Source organism: Toxotes jaculatrix, chromosome 13, assembly GCF_017976425.1.
Source record: "Toxotes jaculatrix isolate fToxJac2 chromosome 13, fToxJac2.pri, whole genome shotgun sequence".
Classification (NCBI taxonomy): Eukaryota; Metazoa; Chordata; class Actinopteri; family Toxotidae; genus Toxotes; species Toxotes jaculatrix.
The window spans coordinates 495,529-520,359 of NC_054406.1; the positions used below are offsets into that span (position 1 = coordinate 495,529).

The window sequence follows — 24,831 nt, forward strand, 5'->3', positions numbered from 1 at the left end:
CGGAAGGCCGCCTGCAGCTTGTTGTTGTCGCAGCTCAGGTGATTGTTGTCCTGAACGGTCAGAAACCCTCTCTCTCGGTTACGGGCGGTAACACAGCTGCAGCTGCCGTTTGTTTGTTTGTTTTTGTTTGTGTTTGTCGCCATCATGAACGTGACGCTCGCGGTGAAGCAGTACATCTCTAAGATGGTGGAGAGCAGCGGGCCCGGGATGAAGGTGCTGCTGATGGACAGAGAGACGGTGAGAGTCCTGGTGGTTTCTGTACAGCCTGTGACCGGATTCACAGATAATCTACACAGACTGAGTGTGACTCACATGACGTGTGTAATGTGTGTGTGTGTGTTACAGACCAGCATAGTGAGTGTGGTGTACACTCAGTCTGAGATCCTGCAGAAGGAGGTTTACCTGTTTGAGAGGATTGACTCTCAGAACAGAGACAGCATGAAACACTTGAAGGCCATCTGCTTCCTCAGACCCACCAAGGTACGTCCCTGCTGTCCCACGTCCTCTCTGTGTGATAATAACGTTCATATTGGTCCTGTCTCTGGAGCTGTCATGAAATCTTTTATGTGTTTTCTGCAGGAGAATGTAGAACAGCTGATCCAGGAGCTGAGGAGACCAAAGTACAGCGTCTACTTCATCTGTAAGTTAGTTATTGTAGTTTCTTTTCTTCAAAACACATCCTTCTCCTCAGAGTCCAGACTCAGTCAGACCTGAACCCACAAATATGAAACATGTCACACTGAAAATACGATTCAGACATCTCTGATGTCCGTCCTGCAGAACTTCACTCAGAAACCTGCTGTTTTTAAGTTCCCTTCAGTATCACAGTGATCCAGTGAGAGGTGTCTGTTCATCCATGTGTTCACTGTAAACAGGAGCTGATCACAGCGGATTCATCTGCTGTTACTGGGACACTTCACCAAAATCACACAAAACACTGAAACCTGAGCTTGACTGTGCTGCTCTAAGCTTCAGGAACACATTATAAAGACTGGCAGATAAAGTCCTCCACTCTGGCTTTTTAGAAATTGTATTCAATGTTTAATCCTTGTCTGACTGCAGTGTGTGTGTGTGTGTTTCAGACTTCAGTAATGTGATCAGTAAGAGTGAGGTCAAAGCTCTGGCTGAAGCTGATGAGCAGGAGGTGGTGGCTGAAGTCCAGGTGAGTCTCAGGTGGTACCAGTGTGAAACAGAGTCCAGACACGTTGACATGTTGGACTCATCATCAGTTCATCATTCAGACACGAAGCCATGTTTAACAGGTGTGTGTGTGTGCGTGTGTGTGTGTGTGCGTGTGCAGGAGTTTTATGGAGATTTCATCGCGGTGAATCCTCACCTGTTCTCCCTGAACCTGCAGGGCGTGGCCAGGGTAAGAACCAGGACCCGTCTCTGTTCATTGTTCAGGCTGATTCTGTCTGGACGAGTGGAACATGGCGTCTCTGTAGCAGCATGTGGACACTGGACTCTTTATGTGGGGTCAACAAAGACAACAAAACAAAAGAAAACCAGTTCTAAATATGAACTTTGACCTCTGTTGAACAGAGGTCAAAGTTTTGAAGTCAACGTTTGAAAGACACAGCCGAGACAGATCAGAGGGACGATCCTCTTCCTGTCCTCTGTGTCTCTTTATATAAATCTGTGTATGTATATGTCTGTCAGGGTCGGAGCTGGGAGCCCTCCATGTTGTCCCGCTGCACTCAGGGTCTGACCTCCGTCCTCCTCGCCCTGAAGAAGTGTCCGATGATTCGCTACCAGCTGTCCTCGGACATGTCCAAACGTCTGGCCGAGAGCGTGAAGGTTTCCACTGCACCGACACTCATCACTCGTTGTCTCAGTGTCTAACGGGACAGGATCTAAGTACATTTAGTCAAGTACTATAATTCAGTCCAGTTGTGAGGTTCTGTACTTTACTTCAGTGTCTCTCAGTGTCTCTCTTCGCCTTCAGGACGTTTCAGGGACATTGTGTCTTTTACTACTCTACATTTATCTAACAGCGTTAGCTCACATTTTGTTGGCAGGACATTTCTCTGAGCAGGAAGTTCTCTGAGCGAGTCCTTCCAGTCTGATTGGTGTGTCTGCAGTAATGATGCTTCATCAGATCGGCTCAGTGTCCACTTTTCTTCTCTGTTCTCGTTAACGTCTCCCTCTGACCTCCATCGCTGTCGTCAGCAAATCATCACGAAGGAGTACGAGCTGTTTGACTTCAGGAAGACTGAAGTTCCTCCTCTGCTGCTGATCCTCGACCGGAGCGACGACGCCATCACGCCTCTTCTCAACCAGGTGACCAATCACAGCGCTCCACACCGTGACATCATCAGGCTCATTCACGGAGAACAGGAGTTTCCTCTTGTTATTAACTCAGCGGACGTTTTCTTCTTCTTCTACTTCTCTGTTGATGACGTGTGTGTGTGTGTGTGTGTGACACAGGTACAGTTTATACTTTACAGCCTGAGGCACCTTTCACATCACATGTATTTCCTTCATTAAAATGTCCCTCTGTCCTGTAGTGGACCTACCAGGCCATGGTCCACGAGCTGCTGGGTCTAAATAACAACAGGATTGACCTGTCCAGAGTCCCGGGGATCAGCAAAGACCTGAGAGAAGTGGTCCTGTCTGCAGAGAATGACGAGTTCTACGCCAACGTGAGTCTGAGGACGCAGAAACCGGAAGTGACGGGTTTTATCTGGGAGCACTGGGAGCACTGGGGCCTCAGGTCCTGTCCCAGCTGTTCCCAGCTGTAAGCAGCTGGATCTGGATCAGTGCAGCACACAGAGGAGTGTGTGTTTTCCACAGACCTGACCTTTACTGTCACAGCTTCAAAAATCCACACACCAAAACGTCTCAAAGCACAAAGTTTAGATGAAAAGTTTTTATTATTATTATTTTCTCTTTAACTTATAAAGGTGTGTGTGTGTGTGTGTGTGTGTGTGTGTGTGTGTGTCCTAGAACCTGTACCTGAACTTTGGAGAGATCGGCACCAACATAAAGAACCTGATGGAGGATTTCCAGAAGAAGAAACCTAAAGGACAACAGAAGCTGGAGTCCATCTCGGACATGAAGGTCAGAGACAGCCGGGGGGTCTGAGAGGGTCCTGGTCCACAGACCAAGGGGACAGTCCGGTCTCATGTCCTAATGAGGCACATAGATCATTTCTGACGCTCCGTGTTCAGAACTCTGGACTGACTCATGGATTCACACCTGAAATGACACGTTTCTATGACGTCACATGGTTCAAGTAGTAAAACGCTCTCAAAGTAAAATCTTCATACTTAACTTTACAACATTTCACCTTTGAGACGGTGGCTCTGTGTCTTAAAGGGACAGTCCAGCTGTTTTCGTGTCCTCGGGTGTCTGACCCGTCTCCCGTCTGTCCTCTCTGCAGGCGTTTGTAGACAACTACCCTCAGTTTAAGAAGATGTCGGGCACCGTGTCCAAACACGTGACGGTGGTGGGGGAGCTGTCTCGGCTGGTGTCGGAGCGTCAGCTGATGGAGGTGTCAGAGGTGGAGCAGGAGCTGGCCTGTCAGAACGACCACTCCAGTGCTCAGCAGGTAACAGCCTGGATTCACCTGCACGGCCACAGAGCGTGTCCTCCACAGGAGACGAAGAGCTGCTGCGTGTCAACACGTCACTGTTTCGGACATTTCAGAGATTAAATGAAGATGATTATTGATGATGAAGATGATTCTTAGGTGCAGCACAGTGTTGTAACCTGTCCAGCAGGTGTGTTTTAGCTCAGGTAAACCCACCTGTGGGACTGAGGTGGAGCGGCTCCAGGTGCGTTCTGGTCCCAAAGCTTCATGTCTCTGTGTCTTTATTCGTCGTTCTGACTCTGTGGGCGTGTGTCTCCTGTGTTTCAGAGTGTTCGGCGTCTCCTGCAGAACCCTCGTCTCTCGGAGCTGGACGCCGTCCGCCTCGTCATGCTCTACGCTTTGAGATACGAGCGTCACAGCAGCAGCATCCTCCCGTCTCTAATGGACGAGTTGAGCAGGAGAGGCGTGTCTGAACGGCATCGCAGGGTAATGATGTCACCAACAGTGCTCAGCTGTGATTGGTTAAGCTCTCAGTTTGAAGACTTGTGAACGAACAACTGATCCAGGAATCAAAGATAAAACCTGTAACTCGTTAAAGCTCGAATGTGAAAGCTACGCTGCTGAAACGCTCACTGTTCCAGCAGAACATGTAGAACATGTAGTTCTCACGTTTAACCCAGTGAGAAGAGCAGTAAACTGATCCAGTGTCAGTCTCTGGACCAGCAGGTTCACAGCAGGAGACACGTTGGTCCATCTCCACTTCCTTTACACGGCTGAGTCCTGTGGTCTGGATGAAGTGAACATGTCCACATGTCCCCCTGTCTCACATGGTTCAGTCTGGGTGACGTGTTTGAACGTGTCCCCTGTCTCACATGGTTCAGTCTGGGTGACGTGTTTGATTGTGTCCCCTGTCTCACATGGTTCAGTCTGGGTGACGTGTTTGAACGTGTCCCCTGTCTCACATGGTTCAGTCTGGGTGACGTGTTTGAACGTGTCCCCTGTCTCAGATGGTTCAGGCTGTGGTGGAGTACGGAGGGAAGAGAATCAGAGGAAGTGACCTCATCACACCGACAGATGCCGTCGCCATCACCAAACAGTTCTTCAAAGGACTTAAGGTGCAAACACACACACACACATTACAGCCTAGCAACCACGGTCACCGTAGTAACCACCTCATGACAACCAGCTGTAACTGTGTGTGTGTGTTCAGGGTGTGGAGAACGTGTACACTCAGCATCAGCCTCTGCTTCACGACACTCTGGATCAGCTGATTAAAGGTCGCCTCAAAGACAGTCAGTTTCCATACCTGGGAGCCAGCAGCCTCAGAGACAGGTAACACACACCTGAGAGACAGGTAACACACACACACAGCTGAGAGACAGGTAACACACACAGCTGAGAGACAGGTAACACACACACACCTGAGAGACAGGTAACACACACACAGCTGAGAGACAGGTAACACACACAGCTGAGAGACAGGTAACACACACACACCTGAGAGACAGGTAACACACACAGCTGAGAGACAGGTAACACACACAGCTGAGAGACAGGTAACACACACACACAGCTGAGAGACAGGTAACACACACACACAGCTGAGAGACAGGTAACACACACACAGCTGAGAGACAGGTAACACACACACACCTGAGAGACAGGTAACACACACACCTGAGAGACAGGTAACACACACAGCTGAGAGACAGGTAACACACACACCTGAGAGACAGGTAACACACACACCTGAGAGACAGGTAACACACACACACCGTGACCTTCTCACCTGTGACACTGTAAAGTTCATGTGTGTGTGTGCATGTGTGTGTTTCAGGCCTCAGGACATTATCGTGTTTCTGATTGGTGGAGCCACGTATGAAGAAGCTCTGACGGTTTATAACCTGAACCGCAGCACACCTGGAGTCCGCATCGTCCTGGGAGGAAGCAGCATCCACAACACCAAGAGGTCTCACACACACAGACACACACACACGCACGCACACAGACACACACACACACGCACAGACACACACACATGCACGCACACAGACGCACAGAAACACACACACGCACACAGACACACAGACACGCACACAGACACACACACGCACAGACACACACACGCACGCACACAGACACACAGACACGCACACAGACACACACACACACACGCACACAGACACACACACACACACGCACACAGACACACACACACACACACGCACACAGACACACACACACACACGCACACAGACACACACACACACACACGCACACAGACACACACACACACACAGAAACAGAACTTTCACTGTATCTTAGTAAAATAGTCTTTGATGCTTCGGAGCAGCAGCTGAAACTGAACGCTCCTCTGTCTCCTTCTCTCCTAGTTTCTTGGAGGACGTGATGTTGGCGACGGGTCACAGCGGCGACAGATCACAGGCCAGTGGTCGTCATGGCAACAGGCGCTGAAAAGCACACGGACAGGCCTGTGAAGAGCTCGCTGGATTAAAAACAACATTCCCAACATTTTGTGTCCCTGTTTGTCTTCGTGTGAAGGAGAAGTCCAAACTTTCTCAGAAGCTTCTGTTTCAGTTTCTTTGTCCTCCCTGTTTACACACACCAGTGGGTCAGATTATTAGGAACACCCCAGAATCTAACACAGTGCAGTACAACACCATCACTGACTCTGAGCTGAGTGATAAAACACTGAAGTACAAACACAAGCCCAACATCAGGACACTGTGTCCTAATGAGGTGAGACACTGAGTGTATGTGGACTCAGACAGACAGACAGCTGAGTCTGTGTGAGTCGTCTGTGCTGAAGCTCCCTCCATCAGTGGCTGTTTGCACGTGTGTTTGAGTGGAATGTCCCTTTTATGTGTCTGAATGTTTGAACAACAATAAAACAGAAATGTGACCGAACGCCGTCATGTGATCCATCAGTGATCTGACATTTTAAATCCGTTCATCTTTACCTGCTGTTCCTGGATCAGGTGTGACAGAGGGAAACCTGCCGTCTCAGCGTCTCAGACAGAAACACCTGCAGGGAGCGACGGGAGGAGGGAAGCCCAGTGAGAGACAAGCATCAATGGGACATGAATGAGTACAGATGGAGAGGGAGACAAACCTGTTGCATTGTGGGAAGTCCCCCGGTGGTCTAGGCCTACAGCAGCATGACCAGGGGACAGTTAGGGCCTGATAAAGGGTTGAGCATGCAGCCTGTTGCATGTTCCATGTCACACTGTGAACAAACACACATCTAAAGGGAAAAGTGTCTCTGCCTCTGGACCAGAGTCCACGTAAAACCATAACGACCAAGCAGAACATCGGTGAGGTCAGGGAGAGCGCACACACACACACACTGAACACTGTGTGTGATCAACAAACTGATTCAGACTCTGAAAACACATCAGTCTGAACTATGAGATCAGAAATCTGAATTTTAATCATTAACATCAAAATAATGAAGAAACGAATTCTGTTTCATGAAAAGTCCAAACGGAGACAATCACATCTGAAGTTAAACTCATTCATTTTCACTGACACACACACACACACACACACACACACACACACAGAGTAGGTGTGTGTGTGTGTCAGTAGATGGCGCTCTCGGGCTCTTTTTACGGAATATAGGCTACCGTGCGCGTCCGCGTGTCAGGGGGCGTGCACGCGCGTGTTGAGAGGGAGCATCTGCCTTTTCTCTCTCTCTCTCTCTCTCTCTCTCTCTCTCTCACACACACACACACACACACACGCACCGGGTGGATGCTGCCTCGGTTCAGACAACAGCCGCAGAGCTGAAGCAGCGGAACCACCGGCCACGGACACACCGACACCAGCACCAGGATCTAACGGGCACCGAGCTACCGGCGGCCGGGCTGCACCTCTCCCCGGTCGGTGTGATTCTCGTGAGAGCCGCGGCGGACTGAGGCGGGAGGATGAAGAAAAGCAGCCAGAGCAGGCGGGTAGGACTCAGGCTCGTGTCCGTTCACGGTTCCGTTCATGTTTTCATCTTCATCCTTCAGCACCGACTCAGTTCTCATCACTCATTCATCCATCATCTATTCACAACTGCCCTGTAAAAAGATATGTGATCATCATTCAGGAGTCGGCGCTGACTCAGATCACAGACACACAACAGACACACAACATACTCCACTCACTGAGAGCGTGAACCGAGAAAATCCTCCGCTGATGTTCCTGTAATATTCACAAAGAGCACAGAGCACTGTTCATTCTTCATCATCATCATCATCATCATCATCGATGAGCATCACTGATCACTTCCTGTTGAATTATTCATTGAAACTTCCCTGAATCCGTCATTTTATCAGGGACTGATCAGGATTTAATCCTGAAAAACACCTGGACAGCGTCTGAGTCTGATGTCCTGTTGTTTCCGTCTGAGGAGACATGGGTCCGAGCCGTTTGAGACAAACTGAGATGGATCAGGATTCTTCTGGAAAGTGGATGTTCTCACCGGTGGTTCTCAGAGAACAGCAGGAGATCTGAGCTGTTCACGTCCTGCGTCCTGCTGCTGGAGCAGCGTCAGGAGGAAAACCCTGATCGGACCCTGTTTCTGTGTTCCAGTCCAATTCTGAGGATCTGAAACCAGAAAGAACCACGTGTCATCCTGACCACGATCTGTCTGAACAGGTGCTAACCTGTCCATCGGCTGCCTGTCTCTGCCTCAGCCTTTTGTTACGCCCGGATTCTGGTTCTGAGGCTCTGGTTCTGTTTCCTCTTCATGTTTCTTCTTCTCTGTTTCCTCCATAGAGTTGACGTTTGTCTCCTCGTTCCGTTTCGCTTTGTCTTCCTGTTTTGTTTTTATTTCTCTAACAAACTCTAGAATTTTCTTTTTTCTTTCCTCCCTTCCTTCCCTCCGTCCGTGAACAGGATGCCACAAACTGTCCTCAGCAGTTTGATCCTTTACTCAAATATCAGAACGATTCTCTTGAAGTTTGAATTTTCAGGTATTTATTTCGGAGACGTCCTGATGGACGTGTGGTTCTGATGTCGGCCGAGTGGCTGCAGCATCGCAGGTTTGATTCTGGTCGTTTCCTGTTGTTAACGTCACTGTAAACCATCTGAAAAAGGACAGAACCATTTCTGTGAGAAACCTGGACTTTGGATGGTAGATCTGGCTGTCCTGGTGGGTTCTGCTGGGCCCTCAGACGTTTCTATCAAACTGGTTGTTTGGGTGTTTTAAGGGTCTTTGCTGGTTTCTGTAGTCCCTCTCTGACCCCTGCTGTTGTGTGTTTCAGGGCGTTCAGGACTCAGGTCAGCCGGTGGCCCAGCAACCGGAGAAGTTCGGCTGGATCAGGAAGTTCTGCGGTCGAGGGATCTTCAGAGAACTGTGGAGGAACCGATATGTGGTGCTGAGAGGAGACCACCTCTACATCTCTGACAAGGAGGTGAGTCCTCATCCAGGACTGAGCTTAAACCAGTTTAACCAGTTTAAACTCAGTCAGCCTCTGTCCACAGGTCAGGGAGTGGAGTTCTCCTAGCTGAAGGTCAGGCCTGTAGTGGTCTTGGTCCCTGGCAGGTGTTTACCTGGAGACCACCAGGACAACCTGCTCTGTGTCCCTTACACCTGCCACATCTGTAAACAGCTGTGACAGCATGGCCATGATGAAGAATGACGTCCAGCTCAGAACAGAAACCAGAGATAGACTGACCTGGTCTTGGACTGGCTGTCCACAGGTGGAAGCTTTCAGAAACGTTCTGGAATCTTCTGCATCACCAAACCAAAAGGTTCTGGATCTAAAACAAAGACGAAAAAAGACCTGAGGTTTGGATGTTTGCAAATGTTCACGAGAGAAACTGAAACTGGAACATTTTTTACTTATTTGCCTAAAAAATGACTGAAATTATTGATCCGTTATAAAACTCACATGCCAGTTAACTTCCTGTCCTGAGATTTTCTGGCTGTGATAAGGTCACGTTCAGTCAGTCAGTCTGTGATTCTCCTGGTTCTAACTCAGCGTTTGGCCTGATGGAGACAGATGTTATCAGCCGGCTGTCTCACTCCCCAGATGTTGCTGTGAAGTGGTTTTGCTGTTGAAGTGAAGAGTGTGAGGAAGAGGAGAGCTTCCTGTTCCCGTGCTGCTCAGGTGCAGCAGGTCTGACACAGCGAGACGCCCGGTCACCTCACAGGACGTGTCAGCTGATGTCCCACATTCAGACTTAAACCATCACTGGACGTCTCCCACTAACCAACCCTGAGTCCTCCACCATCACCATGAACACACACACACACACCATCCTGCTGCCACAAACACTCACTACAGCACCAACTGTGGATTCATCCACCTCTGAAAATAGTTTATATATTTCCTCCTGTGTGATGATGCTGGTCCTCACAAAGATAGATGTACAAGTACACATTTACACACACACGGCTGCTAGCTGAACAGTTAGCACGTGTTGTTGAATCAAACACACAGCTGAGCCCGAAGCTACACACACACACACTGACTGTGCAGCTGATTGGTTGAGCTGGATGCTGCTGTGTGATGTCAGCAGACGATTGAATCTGATTATTTACTAAAGAGAAGGATGAAGAGAGGACGGATGTCCACAGGACATCACTGTCTCCGTCACAGGAAACTTGGTCTAAATCTGTGAGCAGCTACTTGTCCTGTGTTTCGGGGGCAGGTGGGTGGGGGTGGGGCAGGTTTTCTTCTTCTGTGGTCATGCCTGGTGAAGGTGATCCATCACATAACGTCAGGTTACAGAGGTTCAGAGCAGACGGGTTTAAAAAGCTGCAGCTGCTGAGCAGATGTTTCATTTCTGTGTTGTTGACCCACAGGAAGTTTTCAGGACGCAGACTCAGATTTCAGATTATTGCTGAGGCCCTGAACGCCTCCCCGAGGACAGGTGCAGCAGGTGTGGTCGAATGCTGAGGTGCTGAGTGTTCACGCTGATGCTGCAGCTCTGCATTATACAACAGTTAGTTATGTAAGTGGAGACCGTGGGACGCTGACTCAGACACTGACACTCAGACCATCACAGCGAGTGCTTCATAAAGTTTCAGTTTCTAACCTGAACAGTTTGGACAGACGTGTCGTCAAAGCTCGAGAATAAAGAGAAAACACTTTACAGGCGACGGAGCCGACGTTTAGCAGCTGCTTACTCAACAGGTTCCTCCGCCATCTTCGTGTTTAGGAGAAGTTAGAGCACGTCCTCCAGGTGGCGCTACTGTTTCATCCTCTCCTTGGACTGAGGGCAGACTGGATGGGCTGGCTAGTTGGTTAGCATGCTAGTTGGTTAGCATGCTAACATCAGTCGAAGAAAAGACAGAAATAAAAGAAAACAGTAAACATTAGTGTTGATTTCCACAGCGGACACAGATCTGAGAGCTAAGGGATGCTAACGCTACAAGACTAATGCTAACCTTAGCTCTGTAGCATTAGCAAAACTATAGATGTAGCACATGAAGCTGAGGAAACAGGTGGACACGTTGTTCTGTTTCGGAAATCAGACTCAGCAGTTTACAGCTGAAATACTGTCACATTCATTTAACAGGTTTTGTGTCTGTTTCATGGATTCTGATTTTATTTCTGTTGTTTCTCAGTTTCTGTCCAATGAACTGAACTGAGCAGAATAATGACCCACAACTGTGTGTCTGTATGTGTGTGTGTGTGTCTGAATTTTTCCTGTAATTCTATTTTTTTCATCATTAGTCGTCTTGTTTCTGTATTTCAGCAGAAACACTGACCCAGAACATTTTAATACACCAGCAGCCTGAGGGAGGCTTCACAGTGTGTGTGTGTGTGTGTGTGAGTGTGTGTGTGTGTGAGAGTGAGTGTGTGAGTGTGTGAGTGAGTGTGTGTGTGTGTGTGAGAGTGAGTGTGTGAGTGTGTGTGAGTGTGTGAGTGAGTGTGTGAGTGTGTGAGTGAGTGTGTGTGTGTGTGTGAGTGTGTGAGTGAGTGTGTGTCCATGGACTTTAAATCCATCTGTTCCTCCTCGTGTCGTCCCTGTCTGCAGTAACGTTAAACACTCACTTCCTGCTTCCTCCTCTCTGAATCTAGTTTTCAGACCATGATGCAGCGTCATGATGCGTCAGCGTTAACGTGAACTGACGCCATTGCATCGTTAAAGCGTAACGAATGAACGGCTTTAATGATCAGAGGTGGTGGAGTGTGTGTCGATCACAGACGAACGTCATCCATGTGAAAGTTCAGGCTCCAAACACTCAACTGAGCCACAGCAAATTAGCTTCAGTCCAACGGCTTCTTCTTCTTCTGCTGCTGTTTTAAAACAGCAGTGATGTCATCGGTTTACACTCACTCACATCAGCTGATCCATCGCTGCCTTTTTATGATTTTTTAGTTTCTAACTTTTTTTAATCTTAATATTAAAGTATTGATTGATCGATTGATTGAGGTCTTCTGATAATTACAGAATCAAAGACTGAAGCTGCTTTTGTCTGTTTGTCTTTGAAACTCAGAACTCGTTTCATAGAAGTGCACATCCTGTCCAGAGCTTTACAGGAAGTGATGTCGGATTTGTAAAGATAATTGTCCAAACTGTCCAGGCACCAAATCTGAAGTGAATGTGTGAGATCTGAGGTTGTGTAAATGTGAGTGTTGGTTTTCATTTGTGTCACCAGGTGAAGGACGAGCGGAAAGCGCAGGAAGTGTTCGACCTGGCTGATTACGAGCGTTCGGAGGAGCTGAGGAAAGCGAAGAGTCGCAGCAAGAAAAACCACAGTCGCTTCACTGTGCTGCGCTGCAGGCAGCCGGGAAATACCGTGAGTCACACGCCACGTTTCCACTGTTACTGTCATGTGATCGACAGGTGAGCTTGTTAACTGAAGATGTTCATTCTCAGCGTCTCAGGTAACTGAAAAAAATTTCAGGAAAGTTGAATAACTGAGCTTTGATTCATCGTCTTTAGGACTGAATTCCAATAACCACTGAATCTCCTCTGAGCCAAAAACAACGAGCTTTGATCCAGAAACATCACATTTGTCCTGAACTGTAAAGTTGGTTTCTGAAACAGTGTGAGGCGGGAGAAGCCGACGCAGAGTCAGGCTTCATCCTCTCATGTCCGTCCTCTGTGCTCAGAGATTACACTGCGCCTACACCCCCACCCTCATCCATACCGCCATGTAATTGGTGGATTTCCTCCTAAATCCATCTCAGGATTGGTGGATGAGCTTTAATGTCACCCACCCACCCCGTCTCAGCTGCCGTGATTGGCTGAGCTGCTGTTTCTCCTCTGAAAAGGTTTAATCTGCAGAATCCCATTAGTCCGTCAGAGGACGAGCTACAGCAGAATAATCTCTCCTGCAGTTCACTACAGCCGCCGTACAGGGCTGAAGTCAAAAAGTTTACAGCATAAAATCAAAATGATGACGACTACCCCAGAAATACTGCGATGTTGTTTGACCTCTGACCCTGACACTGATCATACTCAGCTAAACATGACACTCCAGCTAAACAGGACTCCATGACCACATCAGTAACCTGTGGGATCTGATGTTTTCCAGCAGCTTGAAACTCACTGAGCAGTAATAAAAATTCAGTTTTTGCATCAGTTCAGAGGTTTGTCTGAATTCTGCTCGACAGAACGCCGCCACCGTCCGTCTGTCCAGCTGATGTCATTAAAATAAAGTGTTTGGCCTTTTTGCAGGTTCCCAACCTCGTGTTTCTTGCAGTGAGTCCTGAGGAAAAGGAATCATGGGTCAATGCCCTCAATGTGGCGATCATCAAAGCCAAGAACAGAGTTTTAGACGAGGTACTGGTGACTTTTCAGCTGACTTCCAGACTTCAATGAACCTTAATCATCCTATTAAAGAATTCAACACCTTCTTGAAAGTGACCTTACTAATTACAGACCAAAGAGTCAGTGCACCTTCTTAATAAACCCTGATAATCTACATGTGATTTAAGAGGTGTGTTGTTCCTCACATTTCAGAGAGCATTGTAGTCAGTTTCTGTGTTTCTGTCCAGGTGACCATTGAGGAGGACAGCGCACTGGTTCATCCCACCAGAGACCGAGCAAAGATTCCTCATGGCCGCCGGCTGCCGACCAGAGGACACCTCATGGCCGTGGTACTGGGATCTCTTGTTAACTTCCTCCCAGTTTAACCTTTCCTGCCTGTTTTTCTTAATCAAAACCCTTTGATAGAAGACATTATCCCAAATTTCCCCAAGGGACCTCCCAAAGGGATCAATAAAGTATATTCTATCTATTAACATCATTATCTTTAATAAGATCCTGTTGTCACTCACCAAAGGCATCCACCTCCGCCCATGGCATGTTGACCCTCGACTTGGTCGCTGAGGAGGACGGTTTCTCCCCAGACTACGATGGCGATTCTCAGGAATCCTGGGAGAACAGCTTCCGGGTCGACCTCCAGCAGGGGGTTTCCTGTGGTCAGGTGGCGGTTGTAGGATCTCAGGGGGTTGGTGGTCGTCAGCGGGCTGGCACTGACGTCTCAAAGCTCAGGGTGACCTCCAAGGAGCCCAAGGTGAAGACTGGCAGTCTGCCCAGGGGGAGTGAGCGGTCCTGGGGAAAACAGTCCCACCTGGAGGCTTCCAGGGTCCACAAGAACCAGCAGGTGCAGGTGGGTAAACTAACACTCTGATCCTCGTAGATCAAAACATCTGCTCCACTGATCATTACTTGTTTTCTTATTCTGTTAACATACAGGATAATTTCATGAATGAATCAGTTAGTGGGGCTGAGACTGACCCACATACCTAAAAACATACATCTGCACAAGTCTCAGTCTGCAACTGGGACCTGAAGACCTCGTCTGACAGGTGCCAGCTGCCAAGTGTGAAACCCAAAGTTCCAGATTCAGTTTCTGATTCATTTCATCCCTTATTGAGTATTAGCTGAGAACCTGAGCCAAATTTGATGTTTTTTTTTTTTACTTTTTCAGAAAAATATAGATTATCAGTTTCTTACTGATGTCCATGATTGTTTCAGTGTGGAGACGAGAGATTTTGACGGCAGTAGAAGTTTTTAATCTGTGTCATTAAATGTGCTCAAGCTAAAACCAAAAGAAAAACACTGAGATGTGGGTAGAAGTCAGTTGTCTTTCTTAGTCTAAACCAGATTACAGTGCCTGCCGGTGAAGCAGACTTCAACCGAGTGTTTCACTTCAGGTCCTCCAGGCTCAGTCTCGAACACCACAGCCCGGGAAAAGGTTCAGCATGCAGGGCCGGAGTCGCTGTGCCTCCATGGATGAAGTCCTCTCCTCCAGGTAAACAAACACCTCGGAGACAAAATGAAATCTATCTCAACTCACCTTATCCATCCCCGATAACAATAAAGTTAGCAATCTCTGACATTTTGCTCACCTTGGATTCATGTTGACAAAGAAATATAAAAAGCACAGTATAGATCCATATAATGGATATTGCAGTATAATCCATCCATCCATCCGAGGCTTGTCTCAGTCTGGGTCAATCACTGGGTCAGTCACTGGGTCAGTCACTGGGTCAATCGATTTATCAATCAGCAGCAAATTTCAAGTCTGAGAAAATCAATTTTAAGAAAATGAACTGAACCTAGAAGGAAAAAAACAAGGAATGGAAAGTAAATGTTCAGATAATGGTTCAAAATGTTCAACCACTAAAAAGTCAAAAGTCAAGGTTAAATTCTTTGTTCAAGAACGAACCTCCACACTTAGTAAATCCACTGATATGTTGCTTTAAAGTTCATAAAAATTCTATATTCTATAAAAATTCTGAATCCAGAATTCGTCCTCATCCCATCGATCTGTCTTCCCTCTGTCCCATTTCCGTCTCCTCTTCCTTCAGACCGGCGATGATTCGTTCGGAGTTGCGGTCTGCTCTTCGGCGTTGTCCGACTGATGAGGAGGCGGGGGACGGGGCTTCAGTGCAGCCGGTTGGTCAGCTGCAGAGCCTTATCGCCCAGAGGATGCAGAGAGCTCAGGAGCTGCTGGAGGAGATGAGACTGCAGGTCCGACTGCTTTGGCCATGAGTCTTATTGACTCAGTGGTTGATCTTTATTTGACAGGAGCAAACTTTATGACCCAGAAGGTAAAATGGAACACAATAAAGACCAGTACTGTGTGTTGTGACTGACAGGAGTTGCAGAAAGCCAAAGCAGAGAGGGAACGCGGAGGCAGCTCACCTTACCTTAAGGGCATCGACTCCCCTCGACTCCATCACCTCAGGGGCTCAGAGTCTCCTCACTCCAGGTCAGTTTAATCACCTTCACTAACATTTAATAAGATGTCAACATCCTAAAGTGTTGTCTTATAGTCTGCAGTTTGTCCCCAAATCAAATCAAGAAAAGGTCTTTGGAATCTGAACTGTCCTGTGGTCTGTTTGTCCAGGACTCCAAACCTCTCTTACCGTTTATTTTTGGGGAACAGTGCATTGCTTAAAGTTGGTATTGACATTAAAAGACCAGAGGAAACTCATTAGCTTCAATCATCTGGCAACCAGGAATATCTACAATTAATTTCATGGAACTTTAATTCAAGCTGAAGGTCCCGTTAAAGGGAAAGGGCAAAGAGTGTCCAAAATGGTTCACGCTGTCTCAGATCAGATACAGTCCTTATCCATTTTGTTCACATTGTAGATCCACTGAGTTTGAACGATGCTTGTCGGCACAGTATGAGTTTATAAAGATGGAGAAACACAAAGTTCAAAAGGGCTGTAGGAGAAAATTACCCAGGAAATATTTGAAAACTGCACGGTGATGCCTAACAGGACCAAAGTTTAACTGATGGTGGTTGTGATCCTCAGCAGGTCATCTGGATCTCCAAGGAGCAGGAGCAGCGACTCTCCTCGCCTCAGGGGAAAAGACTCTCCTCGACTGAGAGGGAGAGAGTCTCCTCGATCCAAAGCCAAGAAGAGTCGCTCCAAAGGGAATGACTCGCCTCGCTCCAGAGGATCCCACTCCCCTGCCACGAAAGCAAATGACTCTCCTCGACTGAAAGATTCATCTTGTCTGACGGCCACCGACTCTCCACAATCAAAGAGCTCCGACACAGTCTGTTCACCAAAACTCAAGGGATCGTCCAGCTCCTCCGGTCCCAACAAGGACGACTCTCCTTTACAGAAGTCACCCAAATCCCCTCCATCCGTCAGAGGATCTGAATCCTCTCAGGTTAAAGGATCTGATTCATCACAAGGCAGCGAAACTGACTCCCTTCGTCTGGGGAGCAGCAAAGAGTCACCCTGTCCGAGTCAGAAGAACTCCCCAAGTCTCTCCGGATCCTTTGAGTCCTCTCAGCCCAAAACCCCCGACAAACACCGCCTGTCCCCACCTCTGCCAGCCTCACCTCCCTCTCTGCTGTCAGGCGAGGACCTGGAGGTGGAGAGGAGGCGTGCTGAGGCAGAGCGCCTCCTGGAGGAGGCCGTGTCATCGTGGAAGGAGGCGCAGGAAGTGCTGCAGGAAGTAAAGGAGCTGCAGAGCCAGACGCTGAGGCGACAGCGTAGGAGGACCTACGAAAAGATGACATCGACAGCGGCGGCGGCGGCTGGGTTGCCCACGACGACTGCAGCAGCAGATGAGGACGACACACCTGCCTCACCAACATCACCTGAGGACGAGGATGAGTCTGAGACACCTTAACGAGGATTTTTTCTTACAAATATTTATTGAATTTCTCAGTGAAAGTGGCAGCGGTTCTAACTCTAACCCTACGCACAAAAAGCTGAAAGGATTTTATTTCTATCCCTCAAATGTTTTCATCTTTTAACGTGCGGATGGTGGGATGCACATGAACACATAAGTAAATGTGGATTAATTTGAAACCAGCAATCTACAGTTCTTCCCAGGAGGTTTAATGACTTTAATCCTCCACAGTGCACTAGACTGTCACCAGTCAGACGCCCTCTTACTTCTGCTGCCCCTTTTATTCCACAGAGTCTCTTTGTGTGACAGATGTGTCACATTTAATTGGAGTAAATACAGTTTTAATGGAGAGGCTCCTGCTTCACCTCCTCTAATGGTGCTGAACGTTTTTCTTTTTCGCTGAACGTGAAGTGAAAATCCTCTCTGTTCATTTCAAAGACAAGTTTTTTTCTTTTCTGTGTCTTTGAGACACAAAAGACCGTCTGTCATTCAAAGACGTTTTTTCCAAACAAAGATGTCAAACTTTTTACAGTGGGAATCTTTTTCAATGACAGCACTGAAGAGCACTATGTTTACTGCGGGCACAGTGGGGGGAGGCTGGGGTCGGGGGCTGGGGGGGGTTTGCTGTACATTTCTTCTTTTTAGAGTAAGGATACACCGAAAACTGATGCTGATTAGTAAGAATATAAATATGTTACCCGATTTCTTTGCTAATATATTATGTCTTTTGTGACATTTCTGTTAAAATGAACTTAGAACTTCTCAGTCTCTGATTTAGCTGCGGCTCCTTATTTCCCTCCCACAATGTACTTTCAGTCACTGCTGAGATTTTCTCATCAACAGTGAGTTTTGTGAAGCTAAAACAAAAATCAGGGAGTTAAATATTTTACATCATGAAGAGAGAATAAGCAATAACACGAGTATGATAGAGAGACAATGTCTTCTATGAGACTGTTCTCATTTCTCAGTTCTGTCCCAGAACAGGGAGCACGGCTGGATTAACCCGATCAGGAACGAGCTGCTGGGCTTCTGAGCTCCTGTCCCTCCCTCTCTCAGTACTATGGAGTTTTTCTCTGCAAGCTCGTGGACTTGGCTTCAGATTTACTGAGGTGAAATGTCTTAACATGCAACATGAAAGCTTCTTGGACAGGAACACATCCCAAGATTAAATCACAAAGCACAGCCCACCTCAGAGCTGGCAGGTGTGTGTTAGCACTGACAAAGTTTGAATTGAATCAGCACAGTGAGAATCCGACTGATCCGACTGCTGGGGGAGAAAACAACATCGATTTTGAGCGTTGGAAAAAAACATAAATATATTTTTGATTAGGATCCTTTTTAAAACTGTTTAGAGAATTGTGAGCTACATATTTACAGCTGAAATATGAACTTGACAAAAGAACATGTAACGTTTACATCTCATAGAAACAAACGATGAAAACTTTATGTCGCAGACACGAACAGACGTAATTTACATGTTCCAAACATAAGCCATGAAATGTGTCAGACATATGTGATGAAACTCACACGTCATTACAGAAATACAAAGTACTATCTTCAGTACAGTAAGAAATATCTATAGTTCACACTTAGCTCTGAAACCACTATTTATTGCATACTGGCTTAAAATAAATCGCTGTTTATGGAATGAATAAATAAATAAATCTGTACTGGTTCGATAAAGAGACTCACAAATAACTGATATTTTAATCAATAATTGAAATCATTGTTAGCTGCTTCATAAAAACATGCACGTTTATTTAAGGCTTAATACGTTCCAGAAATGTGGACGACAAAAAGAGCTGCTGACGTTTCAACCACCTTCATACTGGTCAGATACTGGCTGACAGGCGCCGGTGAATAATTAGTCTGTCTCTGTTTTAAGGTCACATTTTGTGTTGGTACAGTAACGATAAAGATTCACAGTAATTTCTCTCTGTTCTGAGTTTCTGTTTGTTTCTGTCACATCACAGTTTTTAATAGGTTTTTCTCTTTTTGCACAAATTTCCATGAATTCAAAGTGAGTTTGTAGACGGAGGCACTGACACTGTAAGAGGTGAAAACATGGATTCATTGTTCTGTGAGTGATGTTGGTGAAAAGATGTCAGTTCTTTATTTTTATTTATTTTAAAGTTTATGCATATTTGAAAGTTTTCATATGCAGAGGATACGCTGTATAATTTAACATCGTGCTGTTCACTTTGTCCAAATATGAACGTGAAGTTATTTTAAATGTTTTCTTTCTTGCTTATTTTAATTAACTATAGATTTATATGTTGATGTTTTTGAATGATGTTACTATATTACTATACTATATACAACAATGCATTTGTGAGTAAACAGCACCAAAAAACACTGTTCATTTCCTGTTTGAGCATCCAGACCTCGTCTTCACTTCCAAAATAAAAGAAGCTAAAGAAACTGCTGGTGGGACGTTATTATTATTTCCACTGATCCGTCATTCACAGTGATTTCATCCCAGATGGAGTCTGTCGTTTTCCATTTCAACATACTTTCTGAATCAAGGTAAAGTGACAGGTGGCTTCATCTCACCTCACTGGCTGAATCTTTCCCTGTGTGAATAAACTCCTGAAGACCAAATGTTGGTTTCTCAAACTTCCATCTCTCATGAACAAATAGCATTTAAATCTGGTGGATCAAACACACAGATGTGAAAAGGTTCAACTTTAAATCGTACTCTTCAAACTCAGAGTAAAAGTAAAGAGAACAGGAAGCTGATGTTAGCCATGCTAACGAAGCCACAGCTTTGTTCCTGCTAAATAATCTGAGGTGCGTCTGATCTGTTAGCTCTGTTTCATACTTGACTCAGTCACATGTAGATAAAAACTGTGTTTTAGTCGAAGCAGCTACAGAACAAGGAAGAACACCTGACGACTGAAACCAGCCTACAGATATCAAGCTAGGCCAGTTAGTCGCACATGAACACATGAACATCTACTGCTGGCATTTGTTTTAGTTACCCAGCACTAACCAGCACTAACCAGCACTAACCAGCATTAACCAGCATTAACCAGCACTAACCAGCATTAACCAGCACTAACCAGCACTAACCAGTACTAACCAGCATTAACCAGCACTAACCAGCACTAACCAGTACTAACCAGCATTAACCAGCACTAACCAGCACTAACCAGCATTAACCAGCACTAACCAGCACTAACCAGCATTAACCAGCACTAACCAGCACTAACCAGCATTAACCAGCACTAACCAGCACTAACCAGCATTAAACCTTATTTGCTTTTCTTTCCCTAAACTTCTTCCTACTGTGGCGCGTTCAGACTGTGGAGACACTGAAGCATAAAGTGAACTGTGAAATTTTAAAATGGTTGTGATTTAAAAGGTCCTCACAAAGATAGATGTGCACGCGAACACACACACACACACACAGAGTGTTGGTGTGTGTGTGTTGTAGAGGTGGAGCTGTGTAATGGAGCGATGCTGTTAGTCCTGCCCTACATCTGCTCTGCTCTTCATTACAGCTCACTGACCTGTGTGTGTGTGTGTGAATGCATGTATGGGCATTTCTTGATGACTAATCTGCTGCTGTTTGCGTGTCGCTGCATCTGAAAACCAGATCCACCTTAAAGGAACAGTCTGACTATTTAACATCAGGTTCATCTCTCCAGTCTTTAGCTTAGCACAAAGACTGGAGGCAGAGGGAAACTGCTAGCCTAGCTGCACGCCTGACGAGGACCCGCTGAGTCCTATTTGAACACTGAGCCTCTTCTTCTATGGTTTTTACTGTAGGATCAAACTGAAAGCAGCAGATCCCTCACTTCAGTGAGATATAGATACTTCAACAGGATCTGAGTCCTTGTTCCAGATATCTAGGCTCTGCTTCACAGACTGTGATCATGCACTGACAGCTTATTTGTTTGTGTGTAATACTTTATGAACTCCTGTAACAGGGGCCTCGGGCCCCAGAGTTAAAATCTCCAGCCAGGATCTGCAGCTCATATTTATGACTGTTCTGAGCGACTCCATCATTGGAAACGCTCGTCTCAGAGTAAAGCAGCAGTGAGATGAACGTTAGCCCTGTAAAAACAACAACAAACGTGATCCTGAGACAAGACATGAAACAATCTGAAACTGAGCGTTACACACCTCACAGGTCACAGCACATCTTCACCTGTGGGTTCATCCGTCTGCAGCAGGTGAAGATCAGACTCCAAACTAATGAACTACATTTATCTTCTGAGGTTTCCGTGTGTGTGTGTGTGTGTGTGTGTGTGAACTGGGTTATTTACTGAGATAAAACAGCAGAGTCTGATTCATGTTCACATCAGAGTCCAATAAATTATTTACACTGACGCTGTCTGATGCTTCTCACTGCAGAGGGTGGGGGTGGGGGGTGAGAGGGTGAGGGTGGGGTGGGGTACATTTTTTATTAACAAACATTATTGGTACATCTATCTTTGTGAGGACGCTGACATCGATGTACCAGCACACACACTCTCTCTCAGAGGTGTGAACCAGGTCAGTGTTACAGCTCATTCTCATTTAAAACAGGAGGATTGTGGAGGAGGTGAGTGTGTGTTAGCGTGAGTGTGTTAGTGTGTAATCATGTGTGTGTGTTGGGGGATGGTATCTGTGCTCATTGTGACTCAGCCCTGCAGCGTCTGTTCAAAGCCTCGCCCTCCTTCTTTCCTCTCCTCCATCCTCCTCTCCTTTCCTTCTTTCCTCTCCTCCATCCTCCTCTCTTTTTTCCTTCCTGTCCTCCATGCTACTCTCTTTTCCTTTCCTCCTCTCCTTTCCTTCTTTCCTCTCCTCCACCCTGACCTCACCAGTGCTGGAGAACCACGACCTCCTCTGTCAGGCTGCAGCGTGTCCCTCTGATCGTGGAAACTTCCCTGAGATCACTTTGTTATGATTTGATGCTACAGAAATAAAACTGACTTGAGACACAAGTGTCGGATCAACCCACCAGTCAGTGGGACTTCGTAAACCAGCAACGTCCACAGTAAATGCAGATCAGGTCTTGAACTTGCAGTCAGTGGAGTCAGTGGTGTCCTGAGCTGAGCAGACACTGTCAGCGATCCTGCTGAGGGATAGTGAGGGACGGTTGTTGTGTTTAAAGACATTTTCTTGGGCCAGTCGCTCTCCTTCTGTCACTCTTTGCAGATGATGTGGTTCTGTTTATCAGCAGCTCCGAGTCTGTGGTTCTCTGCTGGAAAACGCTGACTGGCTCCGTCTGGTTTGGGAACGAGTTGCTGCCTCAGGTGAGGGAGTTTACGTGTTTGGGGGGAATTCAAGGGGCTGAAATAAGTTTCCTCCATAAGTTGGTCAGGCTCAGCTGAAGAGACAAGGTGAGGAGCTCAGACATCCAGACGGCGCGAGGGGCAGAGAGTTGCTGCTCCTCTCCGTGGTTCAGTTATCTGATCAGGATCCTCCTGGGCCCCTTCCTTTGGAGGGTTTACAGGCACCAACTGATCGGAGACCCCGTGGTAGACCCAGAACACGCTGAGACTCTGCATCTCATCTGGCCTGGGAACGCCTCAGGATCCCACCGGAGGAACGGGAGGGACGTCTGGACTATCTTGCTTGACCTGCGACCACAGAGCCCCGACTCCGGATCAGCAGCAGTGGATGGATGGAGGTTACATTCCATTCCCCGATGTGGATCTGGTTCTGCAGCTCTCATAGCAACAGCACTAAAAATATTCCATGTTTATTATCAACACACACTGAGAGGGAGAAGACAGTGACATCATCAGCAACCACACACAGACAACCAGTGAGGTCAGAGTGATGTCATCGACCCATCCTGCTCATCGTGTGCGTGTTATAAAAAGAACATGACAGCCAAAGGCTTTTAGTTTGGAGAGTGTAAATATTTCAGAGGAGCTAACACACGATGGCAGGACGGCATGCTAACATGCCAACACACACACACACACACACACACACACACATGTTGGTCTATCTTTGTGAGGACCCTCCTTGACATAAAACACTCCTTTGCCCTGAACCCTGACCTAAACCAGAGTCTCACCTGATCTTTCTCCTCAGCATCTACCATCTGATTCATTTCTATTAAACTGATCACAATCAGAAATCAATCAGAAATCATCAGAGGTGACTCTGGAGCAGTGATGGCAACACGCAGCACTTCCTGTTCATGTTACTGCCTTGTTTGCTTTCCTTGCTGACTTGCCTCCTAACAGGAGGAAACATTGAAGGATTTACACGTGACACCTGAACACACATGTTGTATGTTTCCAGAGAAAAGCAGAGAAGCAGGTCCTTTACTTCAGACCTGACGCGTCTGAAAAACTCTGAGCTGGTTCCATCGTTTCACGTTTCAACATCACAGCACAGAAAATGTAAAACTCAAACAGAAGAAGAAGAGTTTGGTGCATTGAAATCAGAATCAGCAGAAAGACGACAGCGCCACCTGCAGGACAAACTCTGAACACGCAGGAACCTCAGGCTCTTATTTTTGTGGCATCGTCACTGAGAGGAAGCAGGAAATAATCATGAAGCTCACAAAAATAAAAGTCTCACTTGTTTTTATAAACTCACTTCACAAATTTGATCCCGTTTTCTTCCAGTTGTTCATTTCAGAGTTTTTCTGTCTCTCAGCTGAACGTACAGAGCGACTTCTTTCTCTAACAATGACTTTATGTGATTTACAGGAAGATGACAAAAATTTCCATAACATTGTCCTGTTTGCTCCATTTTTTTTTACTTCCTAACCTCCATCCTCTCTCCTTCCTCTTCCATCTCTTCTCCACAGCTCCTCTCATCTCCCAGCCTCCTGTATTTTCTCCTCTCTCTTTTTCATCCCTCCCTTCTCCTCCCATCCTCTTTCCTCTCCTTTCTCATCCTCTTTCTGCTGTCATTCATTTTTTAAAGATCTAATTAATTTGGTCTCTTTTCCATTTTTGCTTTTATTTTTTTCTCTCTACGTTTGATTTGATCTCTTTTCTTGTCCTCCCCCTTTTCTCTTTCCCTCTGTCCATTAGAAGAAGTGTCTCATATTTTATTGATGTTTATCAGCATATGGAGGCCGAGTCCTTACAAAGTGTGTGTGTGTGTTTGTTTACAGGCTGAACTGAGACTCATGCCGCCCTGCAGCATTATGAGCTCACATTACACTTTGCTCTTTTCAGTTACTTTTTCAGTTTTTAGCTTCAGTTCATTTTTCACTTTTATTTTATTAAAACAATCAAGTTGATCAATTAATTAGTCAACTGCCAAAATAAATCTCCGACTATCTTCATCAATTGTTTGTAATTTTTCAAGCAAAAATAAAAAATTGTTTTTTCATTACACACTGAGAATTTTCACGTGTTCTTTCTCCCACAGTTACAACTCCACAAACTCGATTTTTTATCCCTGATACTGTTTCTTTTGTTCTTTTCAACATTAATTCACTTGTCCTCTTATTCACTGTAATCAACCAAATAATCTCATGTCCGTAAAGCACAGCTCTATAAGCACCTGATAAAAAATTTTAAGAATTAAAAATGAGCCTGTGATAAGCTCTAGTTTTTTCCCATGTTTGTGCCTGTTGTATTTCATGGGACTTGGAAAGTCGAAACTCTTCGTATGTTGTCAGGCTTGTGAACAAACAAGAATACTGAGACTTAAAGATTTAAAGTCTCAAACATTGATGTGACAGGAGATTTTATTGTTATCACCTCCCCAACGTTGTTCTTTCAACACAAACACTGATTTTAATTAATCTGATT

The 24,831-nt window shown here is 46.2% G+C and overlaps 2 protein-coding genes across 2 annotated transcripts; both read left to right on the top strand.

Moving 5' to 3' along the window:
* Positions 1-6,460, top strand: vps45 (vacuolar protein sorting 45 homolog). The gene is made up of 15 exons (XM_041054118.1): positions 1-237; positions 346-480; positions 580-640; positions 1,083-1,162; positions 1,301-1,369; positions 1,660-1,797; positions 2,170-2,280; positions 2,508-2,642; positions 2,947-3,060; positions 3,383-3,550; positions 3,860-4,018; positions 4,540-4,647; positions 4,743-4,864; positions 5,370-5,501; positions 5,926-6,460. The coding sequence occupies exons 1-15, from the start codon at positions 145-147 to the stop codon at positions 6,005-6,007; spliced, it is 1,707 nt and encodes a 568-aa protein (XP_040910052.1). The 5' UTR covers positions 1-144; the 3' UTR covers positions 6,008-6,460.
* A 1,019-nt stretch (positions 6,461-7,479) lies between these two features.
* Positions 7,480-17,110, top strand: plekho1a (pleckstrin homology domain containing, family O member 1a). Its single transcript, XM_041053766.1, has 10 exons — positions 7,480-7,506; positions 8,806-8,955; positions 12,156-12,296; positions 13,181-13,285; positions 13,501-13,602; positions 13,788-14,117; positions 14,665-14,762; positions 15,322-15,484; positions 15,613-15,725; positions 16,279-17,110. The coding sequence occupies exons 1-10, from the start codon at positions 7,480-7,482 to the stop codon at positions 17,108-17,110; spliced, it is 2,061 nt and encodes a 686-aa protein (XP_040909700.1).
* Positions 17,111-24,831: the final 7,721 nt, after the last annotated feature.

Bases quoted from the DNA above. Each gene is read 5' to 3' on its own strand.
- vps45 (XM_041054118.1), top strand. From the start codon at position 145: ATGAACGTGACGCTCGCGGTGAAGCAGTACATCTCTAAGATGGTGGAG. The intron at 1,370-1,659 runs GTAAGAACCAGG...TATGTCTGTCAG, and splicing joins ACCTGCAGGGCGTGGCCAGG to GGTCGGAGCTGGGAGCCCTC. The intron at 4,019-4,539 runs GTAATGATGTCA...CCCCTGTCTCAG, and splicing joins TGTCTGAACGGCATCGCAGG to ATGGTTCAGGCTGTGGTGGA.
- plekho1a (XM_041053766.1), top strand. From the start codon at position 7,480: ATGAAGAAAAGCAGCCAGAGCAGGCGG. The intron at 7,507-8,805 runs GTAGGACTCAGG...TGTGTGTTTCAG, and splicing joins AAAGCAGCCAGAGCAGGCGG to GGCGTTCAGGACTCAGGTCA. The intron at 13,603-13,787 runs GTACTGGGATCT...CACTCACCAAAG, and splicing joins GAGGACACCTCATGGCCGTG to GCATCCACCTCCGCCCATGG.